The following is a 12,228-nucleotide window of genomic DNA, read 5'->3' as shown; positions in this document are numbered from 1 at the left end:
ACTAGGCTCTTTTCTTTTTGGGTCTCCTTGGTTAAAACACATGGAATATGCTTGTGAAACAATACTTATTTCTAAATCCTGATGTATTAATGATGGAAAAGAGGAAATCTACCTGTCCAGGCCCAATTTGATGGCTACCCCCCCAATCCCCCCCCACCCCCGCGGTCATGCCATTTATACTTAGCAACCTGAGTCTTTGGTTGTGCATCATTTGAGCCTGAATGATTATAGGGTACGTGAATCTCTCTCTCATTTTCTCTAAAAAAGAATTTTATATTATTTAACATGAATTGTGTCGATGGACCCCAAACATTTTATAGATAATTTTGCTATTAAATCAAAATAAAATTTTATTTTTAATTAAGAAATAGTTCTGCTCTTCTGTACCTCATATATTTGGAAAGAGCGAAACGTTAATTGCAAATCCAAATAAGGGTGAGAACAAAATTAGAGAACTCTCTTGTACAAAAGTGAAAACACATAGAGCACTGCTACTCGTGTGATGGCCTGTTCCGCTCGACCAGCCTGATCCGAACTTGGACCAACCCAAGCTCACATAAAAAAAAGGTAAAATAGAGAGGAAGATGGGAGTCTTCTTCTTTGTTCAACCCCTGGTGGGAGTCGACTGCCAAGAGCCAAGGGAGGCTTGCCTTCTCTATATAACCACCTCCCCATCCCTCTTAGCCCTCCACCTCAAGCTCTATCCTTTCTTTCCCTTTTCTTTTTTTCTATTGAATTCACGATTGCTCGCCCCTATGTTCTTCGGAAATTGGGGTCATTGATGCCTCCAGAGCTGAGGTAACATTGTGATCTTCGTTCTCTTCCCTTTTTCTTCTTTCCATGTCTTGGAATCATGGTCATCGGCCGAAAAATTGGCCAGAAATTGCTCGAAAAAAAGGATCCCTTGCTTTTCTCTATTTTGCCTTCTTTTCCCCTTTTTCGACGACCGCCGTAGTTGACACTCGTCGTCGAAAGTCTTGGCCTCTCCCCTATGTCGACCTTTGGCCGATGCCAAAGCCCCTAGCCGCCGAGAAGTGGATTGCGACCCAAGATCGATCGAGCCATAACCTCTTGTTCGACTCTATTTTTGGGATGATTCCAACCGACCACCTGCTGCCGCCTGTTGATCGCCGTTGCCGCTTGCTGCTACTTCACCGGACCGTGACCACGGCGGCCACCATCCCACCTCTCTTCCTCCCCTATTTACCGAGAAAGAAAGAAGGATAGAAGAAGAGAAGAAGAAGAAGAAGAGAGAGTCACCCCTCTCTTGTTTTTCTCACTTCCTTCTCTCTCCAAGAAGACCTATGGATCCACGAATCGTGTCCCATTGATTTAATCTATAAATCTGAGTTGATCCCTGAAAAGAGACCCTAAACTATCCTAGTGCCCGAGGCGCCTACTGGACCAATTACCCCGGCCCTATTGAATGTCCCTAAAACTCGCTTGTTGATTGATCTTAGCCTGATTGAGTCCAATTCATTAAAAGAATCGTCTAGATCTGATCTTTTTTTGTATCATTTTATTAAAATTATCAATTAAAAATTAATTTTGTTGTTAATATTTTAAATAGGTCTAGCGGAGCCATCTAGCGAAGTTTGACGGTCTAAGACGAAAGAGGTAAATAGACCTTACACTCCTTATTATTTTTTAAATAATCATTTCGTGCTAAAATTTGCTTGTGAAAAATCATGCTTTTCTTAGAATTATGGATCATCATATGTGTTATAAAAATTATGCCTTATTATGAAAAATAGTTCTATAAATATTTTAATGAAAATAGTTTTGTTATGAAATATGAATTTGATCGTGCCATTTAGTATTTTTTATCTATTTATATGTATGTTTTGTAAAAAAGAAGAAGTTTTCTAAAGGCTTTCAGATAGCTATGTATAATCTCTAGAACGGAGAAAATCGACGCCAGGAGCTAGTATCCATACGAACACAGGCCCCACTAGTAGATATAAAGTTGGCATACGAAACATAAATCTATATTGATTACGAATATGGGCCCTGTCACGAGTATAAGGTTACCGTAGCATGAATATCTGTGAGCAATATTTGAACTTTGATATGACTAAATGGCAAAAGAACAACTTATGTATTTATATGAAAATATACTTGGAACTATGTTTATGAAATATAAATAATTTATGCACGCATGATTTGCTTTATAACTTATTTTATTATATTGTATTATGAAATGTGTATTTTGTAATATCTGTTATTTTTTTAAAACAATTTATTGACATGTAAAAACTTATGTTTGATCTGGTTAGGTAGTGAAAGATTTACTTACTGAGCTGTGTCGCTCATATACCTCTATTTTCTTCTCTCTCCAAACGAATAAGGTCGATAAGAACAAAGAATGGTCCATGCCTACAGTTTTAATAGCAAGCTTGGTGATCTATCATAGCATAGTAGAACTTTAGTTTTTCAATTGATTATGAAATTGTAGTTTGTGATTTTCTGAATAGAAAGGATTATGGGTTTGGTATTTATGTTTGGATTTGGATGCTCTGAACCAATATTGGTTTTATCTAATGGATGATAAAATTAGACTTTTAATTATTATATTTTGTTTGTAATAGATTTGAAAGCTAAATATAATATTGGTTTCGTATTATCGTGAGCCGTACTCCTCAATAACACGATCATGTCATGCTCTGGATATGGGGCACGACCATTCTACCCCCTTCTAAGCACCAATCCCCACGTCATTGGTGCAGCATTTGGCCATGCTGGGTGCAATTCAAGAAGCACGACCATACAGCCAATCGCTGAATCCCACATTCCAGTGGGGAATAGGGTGGTGAACCTTCTTTTTTTCCAAAGCACAGCGTATTGTACCAGGTTTGGGTTATGTTTTATCCTACGGAAATCTTGACCTGAAGTGATCTTCTGGGACAGAACATGCAGTACATCGTCCTCTTCGGCCAGGACTTGATTGACCCGTGCCCTCGACCAAATGCATCACGTTTTCTAGTTGTATTGACATCCAAACTTCAATCAATCAATTATAGGATCAGCTATAAGCTTAGGCACACAAAAGTTCATGAAAGGGAAGACTTGTAAGTCTCTCCAGCAATGAGGTGCAAAAGCAAGATGCCATACTAAACTAGGAATATTCATCAGAAGAAGAGTTGCTTGCACAAGAGACATAATGGACAAGACAACCATCATACAAGTTTCACTGATAGCAGAATGGTAAAATGGAGGGACAAAAGGAAAAGGATACAAAACATAGGCCTGACGTGTTGGAAACGAACAAAGGAGAACAAGAAAACATGAAAACTAAAAGAAATAACACCGGAAGTGTAGGTGCAGGGAAGGGCATGATGTAGAAGGTGCTCAGAGAATGTAATATAATGACTATTGTTGCTGCAAGCTGGGACCATAGCCAAGATGCTCTTTATGCAGAAAAGAATATTATAACCAACGATGACACACATAAGACAAGTTTATAGGTTGTTTAGCATGGTCATTAAACAAAGGAAAAAACAAGTACAACCAGCGACCAGTGCTTTGGAACTTTGGTTCTCTACCAGCATTTTGTACAAAACAGAAACTTTCTAATCACTTTTTTTGGTTAACAGTCCTAAACAGGCCCTACTTCAATGATTTTAAACTATAAAAAATGTTAATCTTAGAGGATGGTCTTTAACTAGGTAAATAATTTACATGAAGCTCTTCATTAACTAGGTAAACCTGAGAGTTAGTTCTCCACGAGATAACTTTGTTAGACCAGGCCTACTCTTTTGTCCTGAAATATGAGCTGGTCACAAAATAACAACCGGCAAGACGAACTGCTGGTCGAACTCCTTTCACCTTTGCTCCATCTGGAGCCAAACCTCAAACGACAACGACACCTCATAAATACAACCAAAGCACGTTGCCTGCCAACCGAGACAGGCAAAGGACCGCTAAATGACGCTATGCCATCCAACGATCCCCATCAATGTTACAAATGTAAACAAGTAGGACATGTGGCAATGAAGAGTCCTAACAAGGTCCTCTATCTTGGGGAGCAGCAAAACATGCTCGAGGGAGATAATGTCGACGAGCAAGTCTATGAGCCCAATCTCGATGACGTGCAGGATAGTGACAATGATTGTGCTTATGAGGACCATCATGTAGGATGCATTCGGTCCACCCTAGGAGTCATCAGATGTGCTTTGACCCAACCTAAGGAGACCGATGACTTGCATCGAAGCACAATCTTCCACACATACATCAAATGTGGGACTAAAGATTGCAAAGTGATTATCGATAGCGGCAGTTGTATCAATGCGGTTTCAATTAGCATTGTGTCCCGCCTAGGATTGAAACCAACTCCTCATCCAAATCCTTACAAAGTATCTTGGGTTGATACTTCTTCTATTGCCATCAATGAAAGGTGTCTTGTTCCTATCCAATTCCTTTCCTATGAGGATGATGTTTGGTGTGACATTGTACCAATGGACATGGGGCACATTATCTTGGGCTGCCCATCGCTCTTCGAGCGAGACGTGACTATTTTTGGACGTTCGAACTCGTGCTCTTTTGTCTTTGAAGGCACAAAAATCAAGTTATCTTTCTACTTTCTTTTTTGACTATGCCAAAGGGTTCAATCTTAAATTATGTATGATCATTTTTCTGCAGCCAGGGACACATGCTATGTTGCAAGTGAAGGGTTTACAGAATTAAAATATAGTGGGTATCAGCCTCATGCATATTCTTGGGATGACTACCCTGTGCTTAAAGACATTCTGAAGGCGGTGAGTGCTCTTCCACATGCAGGTGTAGCTAGCGGTATACAATGAATTTGTGATTTTTATTGTAATTACAACTGCAAATGAGGGATATTAGTATTAAATTGCAAATCAACTATATGGCATCATCTGTATCAGTAAAAATTTTTTGTTTGACTACTGTTTTTGGGTTGCCTGTTTCTTGTTTCGAGTGACTTGCTGAATTATATATATGGCAGGTCCATGAGGCACTTCCAGGAAGTAAATTTAATAGCTTGTTATTGAATAGATACAAGAGTGGCTCAGACTATGTGGCCTGGCATTCTGATGATGAGAAGTTGTATGGACCAACTCCAGAAATTGCATCAGTCTCCTTTGGATGCGAACGAGAATTTCTATTGAGGAAGAAGCCAGCCAAAACACCTCAAGGTATGTCAACTCTGACATTTATCTGATTCCTAATTTTCAGTTTCTGGAAAAAAAAAGCAATATTAAGGTTTATGATATTGGAAGTCCTGTTAATTACATGTTCCAATGCTACACCAGCTGCTCGAGGTGCAGAAAAATCAGCAGGCAAGCGACCAAAGGGCAGCCCCTCAGACCAGCATGGCTTTGTGCTGAGGCATGGCTCTTTGCTAGTGATGAGAGGCTACACGCAGAGAGATTGGGTTCACTCAATACCCAAGCGCGTGAAAGCTAATTCTGTTAGGATCAACCTCACTTTCAGGCTTGTACCGACCTGAAGATCTACAGGACAACTACTGACAGAGATCAGTGTTACTGGTTCAAGAAGGAATTTATCTCGAGTAGTGGAAACCAAATAGGCCTCTTGCCCTCAAGATCTTGTACCCCATTCGAGGTATTTAATTTCCCAATCTGGTTTCTTTAACACCATTTTTTGAGGATAATTTTGCTCTCACAATATTCTAAATATAGTTCTTTTGCTGCATGTAAGGGTTAATACATTCACATACCTACCTAATATGGTCAAACCTTGATGGCCATCTCAAATCATACTAGATTAGCTCGCATATTCCAAGCACAATTTTCTGATAATCATTACGTAAAGTAGTCCGTCTTGTTGGCTTCCTCTTTACCATTTTCTCTCTTGGCTTCTTTGAGAAGGAGACCCAAGAGCCTCTTGTAGATGTCTATCACAGCCTCAAGCTTGTCAATGGCCCTACTCCTGTCCTTCACTGCTACACTCAAGCATTCATCCACATCTCTCAGCTCATTAACATTTCTACCCATCTCCCTCTCACAAAACCGCCCATTGGACACGACTTCATCTCCCTTTCGAGCTCCATTGATCGCATTGATCCCTTTCACCACTATAAGATCGCTAAGGGCACCCCCCGCAAGTCCAATAATCCGAACCACCGATCTGCTCTCTACATCCCAAATCCTTATGATCCCATCTTCGGAAGCTGATATCAAGTTCTGATGCCCGTGTGCCATTGCCACTGCCATCACTGCTCCATTCCGCTCTGATTCCCATGCTGTAACCTCTGCTCCAGCATCTCGTAGCTTTCTTCCTCCTACTCTTAGTGGTACAACATATATCCTCCCATCTGATCCACCAGCATAGAACTCAGAACTAGTAGGATCCACAGCAACACACCAAATTGCGCACAGGAATTGCACAGTTCGCAGCTTGACACCATCTGCCAGGCTCCAAAGCTTACAAGTGCAATCAAGCGAGCTTGAAACTACAGTAGCATTGCATCCGCCTGGCCCTGCAGCGATGCCTGTCACCGACGAGCCATGCGCAGAGAATTGGTTCAATGCAAGTTGGGCAGGATCCTCTTCATTGGAGGCATCATCTAGAAGTCGAAGGATTGGGAATATTGCTATGGTGCCATCATCACCGCCCGATATTAGTAGAGAGCCATCGTCGTTGATGACGAGACACGACACAGCCTGGCGGTGTGCCCGAAACGAGCGGCACAGATCACCGGAGGGAAGAGAGAAGGCATGGATGCAGCCAGAGAGGCCCCCAGAGAAAAGGTAGGAGCCGTCTGGAGTCGCAGCAAGGGGAGCTACTGGTTCGGGGGCTTGGATGCAGTGGAGAGCGGCGGAGGACCACCAGTTGTAGAGCCTAATAAAGCCTGCAGCAGCGGCTGAAATGTGCGAGGCGGCAATGAGGGTGTTGCCAGCGAGGGCGAGCCCTTTGCGAGGGGGGCGGCTGCCGGAGAAGTGGGCAAGCAGGGTGCCGGTGAGAGGGTCGTGGGCTGTGATGGGCTTGTCGGGGGAGCTAGTGAGGATGACCTCTCTCCAGAAGGATGCCATGGCCGTTATCAGAATTCAAGGAATGATGCAAGCTTTGTAAGAGTATACGAAGGATGGAAAGAAACATGATAAATATGGATAACAGCTCAGCACCGTTAACAAGCGCATGATGTATACCGTTATCAGCAGGAGAAAGGTGGAAAGGGTGGAGGAGAGAGCGTTGGAAACGAGGTGAGTTTTAAATGACTCTTTGTTTTTTTTTTTTTTTCTTGGTGGGGAGGTCTGAAGAATGTGAGGGCCATTAATTGGTGCTTTCAAACTTGGAACATTGTCTTTCTTTAATGGGTGAGGAAGCAGGTGAGATGAACGTCGGCAGCGTGAGAAGGTCAGTTTGGAGTTTTGGACTCGTCCGAAACATTGCTATGGCTGGGTAGCTGCCAACCAAGGGTTTTCATACCACTGTCAACCTTAAACAAGATGACATATGAGTTTGATAGCCCAGGGGAAGCCACGAGGCGCTTTGAGTTGGCTGGAATTCTAAAAAGCTGAAGGTGGATTAGGCTCTTTTCTTTTTGGGTCTCCTTTTTTTTTTTTTTTTTGGTAAAAGCGGATACTCATTTCATATAACTCTAACGTGAGTACAACCTGCTAAATCGCGAGAAAGTAAAAAGAGCAAAGAAGGAGGAACGTCATAATCAGACGTCCAGGTAAAATCACCGGAGTGACGGGCAACATAAGAGGTGACCCAGTCTGCAGCCCTGTTCGCCTCCCTGAACACATGTCCTATCTGAACATCGTGCATCAACCGCACCATCCTCCGAGCCTCCCGAATAAGGGGATGGCCATCCCCGAACCGATCCGCCCCTCGAAGCCAGTCGACAACCACAGATGAGTCTCCCTCAAGACAGATCCGCTCCACACCAAGTACTCGCCACACATAGGATAATCCCTCCCAAGCCGCCCGCAGCTCTGCTCCAACCACTGTGAGTCCAGGCGTGCGTCGTCCTCCTACTGCTATCATCCTGCCAAGGTGGTCCCTAACCACAAAACCAACCCCTCCAGCCACACCATCCACTGACCGACTGCCGTCGAAGTTTACTTTGAGATAGCCAAGGGGTGGGGGTACCCAGGAAACAAGGGCAAAACGGGGCGCTGAAGCAGCGTGGAGAGTACCCCAGATGTCCCTGACTATCCCAGAAGAAAACCGCATAGTAGCCGCAAAAACCTCCCTCGCAGATAGCGTCGCTCTATCCACCACCCTCCTCGGGGACGACCTCCTCCCCTCAAATAGTCCGGCATTCCTATCCAACCAAATGTGATAGGATAGGTATGCCACCAAAATCCCTACCTCCACAGATCGGGGGCTCGACATGGATGCTCTCACCATCTGTATCATATCCTGCGCAGAAACTATCGAGTCGGGTAGTAGGATCGGTGATCTCCTCCATATCTCTCTGGCTCTGGGACAGTGCAAGATAACATGCTCGATCGTCTCCTCACTATCTGCACACTCCTCACAGCACTGAGAGACCGCCATGCCACGCGAGGCTAACAGACTCCTCGTAGGAAGGCAGCCCCAGGCCACCTTCCAGATGAATAAAGCCACCCGCGGGTGAATCCGCAATCTCCATATCCAGCCACCCTCAATCTGACGAGCCGGCTCCCTACCGAGCAGTGCACGGAGATCTCTGACACGCACTCGCGTCCGTCCCGTCGGACCCCATACTAGCCTGTCGCCCCCCCCGTCGATGGGAACCGGAAGAGACAAAACCGACTCCGCCAGCTGCTCCCCGAAGACCTCCCGGACCATCTCCTCCCTCCATCGGGCCCCCTCTGATGTCAGCAGCTCGCTAACCCTGCAGCCATCTAAACTCGTCACATCAACCATAGTCGGCATGCGACAGATCGGTATCTCGGTCACCCAGCTATCCTCCAGCACATCAATAGACCGACCATCGCCTATGATCCATCTAATCTCTGGAAGTACCACCCCTGCTCGAGTACAAATCTCCCTCCAAATCGGAGAATGGTGACGACCAGCTCGCATCCCAGGAACCAAGGCACCATATTTGGCCCTCATCAGCGAGGACCACATACCCTCTGGCTCAAGCACAAGTCTAACTGCATGTCTGGCAATCAGTGCCTCCCGTGTCGCCACTAGGGACTGCACCCCCAAACCTCCATAGCTAGCCGGCTGGCACACAACATCCCAGGACAATAAATGGATACCCCCCCTGCCACTGCATCTCCCCCAAATAAAGTTCCTGAACAGTTGCTCAAGAGACCTCAGGACTGTAACTGGAATGAGAGTATTGGAAAGTAGATAGATAGGAACCGAGGTAAGAACTGAGCGAACCAGAGTGATCCTACCCATCATCGAGAGTGTATGCATCTGCCACCCCTCTAGTCTCCGTCTGATGCTGAGCTCCATAGCTGTACAATCCCTCCGCCGCAACCGCTGACCGTAGAGTGGGACCCCTAGATATGTCATCATGCCCACCTGCTCTCCCACCCCCAGGGTCTCCACTATAGACCGCCTCACTGCCACTTTGGTCTTTGGGCTGAAAATAATAGATGACTTAGTCAAATTGACCCGCTGTCCTGATGCTGCACAATAGTCCCGAATAATCCCACAGATGATCCGGGCCGTCTGCACCGACGACCTGACCAAGAGCAAACAGTCATCAGCAAACAACAAATGGGAAATCGGAAGAGCTCTCACCACCGGTCTATAAACCTCCAACTCCTGAGAAGCCACTGCCCGTCGTAGTGCTCTAGACAGTGCATCTGAGCACATGATGAACAATAGGGGGGAGAGGGGGCAGCCCTGACGCAACCCCCCTGCCGACACAAAAAATCGGGATGGCATCCCGTTCACCAGGATAGCAAAGGAAGGGATACACACACAGCCCATCACCCACCTGATCCACGTCTCAGAAAATCCAAACCTCCGCAAGGAATCCCATCTCACCCTATCATAGGCCCTCTCCATATCTAGCTTGATCCCCATCAAACTCCTCCTCACCGGAGCCCTACCAAGATCGAACATGAACTCCTGGGCAATAAGTACATTGTCAGAGATACTCCGCCCCTCCAGAAAGGCCCCCTGCTCTGGGCTAATAAGCCTAGGAAGAACACACCGCAATCGGACCGCAAGGATCTTCGCCGTCGCCTTGTACATGGTCGTACAAAGGCTAATCGGACGAAAGTGACTCGGCTCCGTGGCATCCTGCCGCTTCGGTATCAAGGTAATGAAAGTCCTCTGCCACTCTGATGTCATCACAGCTGTGCTGAAAAAACTGCTGTATAGTCGCCGTCACATCTCGACCCACTATCATCCAATATCTCTGAAAAAATAAGGGTGGAAAGCCATCCGGCCCTGGAGCCTTGTCCCCCGCGAGGGACCTCACTGCCTCTCTGATCTCCACCTTCGAAACTGGTCTAGTCAATTCTGCTGTCTCCTCCTCTGATACCCCTACCTCAGGCGAAAGGATATCCACTATGCTCCCACCTGTAGGCTGCTCTGTCCACCTAGCCCTGAAAAAACTCTCCATAACCCTCTGAATCCTCTCCGGATCCTCCGACAGCTGCCCCCCCTCATCCCTGATAACTCTGATTCTGTTCTGATGCCCCCTGATAACTGTCGCCTGGTGGAAAAATCTAGTGTTTCTATCCCCCTCCACAATCCATTGTACCCTCGATTTCTGTCTCCAAAAAATCTCCTGCTGTCTAAGGAGACCATCATGCAATGTCAATAATGATCTGAGCTCCCCCATCTCCCCATCCGCAAGGCCACCCCCCTGGTCCTCCTAAGCCTGTAACCTAGCAATAGCCTCCCCAGACTCCTCAATCCTCCTAAAAATGTCTCCCACCTCCTCACGGTTCCACCTCCTCAACCGCCTCCTTGTCAACTCCAATCTGCGGGACACCCGATACATAGCATCTCCTCTAACTGGTGCACTCCATGCCTCCCTCACCATCTTCCATGATCTCGGATAACAAAGCCATATTTTCTCAAATCTAAAGGGAGGTCGTACTGGAATATAAGTGTCTGTACTCACCAGTAATGGACTATGATCCGACGCCATCCTGGGCAAGTGGCTCACACGGTGATCCGGAAAGCTCTGAATCCACCCAGCGGTCGCACAGGCCCTATCAAGTCGCTCCCATACTCTCGCCTGGCCCTGCTGATTGTTGCACCACGTAAACCTGGGACCGGAGAACCCCAGATCTATCAAACCATTCGATGTCAAAAAGTCTTGGAATTCCCTAACCTTCCTCTCATAAGAAAAAGGCTTCCCCCCCATCTTCTCCTGAGGATCAATAATGCAATTGAAGTCACCAGCCACCATCATAGGATACCCCTGACTAATCAACTGAGACGCCTCCTCCCACAGTCTCCGCCTCTCCCTGAAGTCAGTACTGGCATACACTGCAGCAAGCACCCATGAAACTCTGCTGCCCTTCGAAATCACTACAACCACCTCCTGTGTACTGATTTAGGTGTCTCCTTAATCGGTTTGAGTCTAATCTGATTTGGTGAAGTCAGTGGAAGAAATTAGACTAACCGGATCTTCTCATCTATCCTAATTATGAAATCCTCTAAAATTATTAGGTCCTTAAAATGAAATGGTTATGGAGATAACTAGGTCATAGCCTCCCATTAAGTTGGGTGATAATGGGTCCAATGTTTTGATAATTATTGGAGGCGCCACACGTCTGGTACTTATCAAGCATTGGAATTGTCATTCAATATATGATGAGTTAAGTGTACCTTCAATAGGCGGTCAGGTGAGCCGAGCCACACTCGGGCTTGGTCGTCTATTAGTTGATTAGACTTAACCCTATCATTTAATGGTTGGACCTGACTAGGGTATTCGGTGGAGGCGCCACACGCCTGCCGGAAAACCTAGAGCAAAATCATCACTAGAAGTTGCTTGGTGAAGCAATTGGTTAAGAACCTACCAATAGGTGCATATGGGTTGGCCGAGCCACACTCGGGCCTATATGGGATCTATTGGGTTCTAGTGCCCACTAAAGAATTAGGAGTAATTTTTCGAATTAGAGGTAGAGGCTACCAATTTGTATAAAATAGTGGGAATATCTTTAGACTAAAGTCCAAGTCTACTGTGTTTAGTCAATTCATATACTAATAGCCAAATTTTCTTTTTATGCAGAAATGGCCACTAATTTATCACTTCGCTCATTGTTGGACAATGACAAGTTGACTGGTCCAAATTTCAATAATTGGCATAGGAAACTGAAAATAGTG

The 12,228-nt window shown here is 45.5% G+C and overlaps 2 protein-coding genes across 2 annotated transcripts; one reads left to right on the top strand and one right to left on the bottom strand.

The window, feature by feature from the left end:
• Positions 1–3,989: 3,989 nt before the first annotated feature.
• LOC120111282 (alpha-ketoglutarate-dependent dioxygenase alkB homolog 3-like) lies at positions 3,990–5,676 on the top strand. Its single transcript, XM_039127886.1, has 4 exons — positions 3,990–4,521; positions 4,639–4,754; positions 4,967–5,156; positions 5,274–5,676. Exons 1-4 carry the CDS (start codon positions 3,990–3,992, stop codon positions 5,468–5,470), a joined length of 1,035 nt encoding a protein of 344 aa, XP_038983814.1. The 3' UTR covers positions 5,471–5,676.
• Positions 5,677–5,786: 110 nt separating this feature from the next.
• On the bottom strand, positions 5,787–7,016 carry LOC120111278 (protein ROOT INITIATION DEFECTIVE 3-like). Its single transcript, XM_039127846.1, has one exon. The coding sequence runs from the start codon at positions 7,014–7,016 to the stop codon at positions 5,787–5,789; it is 1,230 nt and encodes a 409-aa protein (XP_038983774.1).
• Positions 7,017–12,228: the final 5,212 nt, after the last annotated feature.

Source organism: Phoenix dactylifera, chromosome 1 (assembly GCF_009389715.1).
Source record: "Phoenix dactylifera cultivar Barhee BC4 chromosome 1, palm_55x_up_171113_PBpolish2nd_filt_p, whole genome shotgun sequence".
NCBI lineage: Eukaryota > Viridiplantae > Streptophyta > Magnoliopsida > Arecales > Arecaceae > Phoenix > Phoenix dactylifera.
Note: the sequence above shows the minus strand (reverse complement) of the source record. Positions and strands in the feature narration are given on the sequence as shown.

What these genes read in the sequence shown, in the direction of transcription:
- LOC120111282 (XM_039127886.1), top strand. Translation starts at nt 3,990, where the DNA reads ATGAAGAGTCCTAACAAGGTCCTCTATCTTGGGGAGCAGCAAAACATG. An exon ending in TTAAAGACATTCTGAAGGCG is followed by an intron (nt 4,755 to 4,966) that starts GTGAGTGCTCTT and finishes TATATATGGCAG; the next exon opens with GTCCATGAGGCACTTCCAGG. An exon ending in GCCAGCCAAAACACCTCAAG is followed by an intron (nt 5,157 to 5,273) that starts GTATGTCAACTC and finishes ATGCTACACCAG; the next exon opens with CTGCTCGAGGTGCAGAAAAA.
- LOC120111278 (XM_039127846.1), bottom strand. Translation starts at nt 7,016, where the DNA reads ATGGCATCCTTCTGGAGAGAGGTCATCCTCACTAGCTCCCCCGACAAG.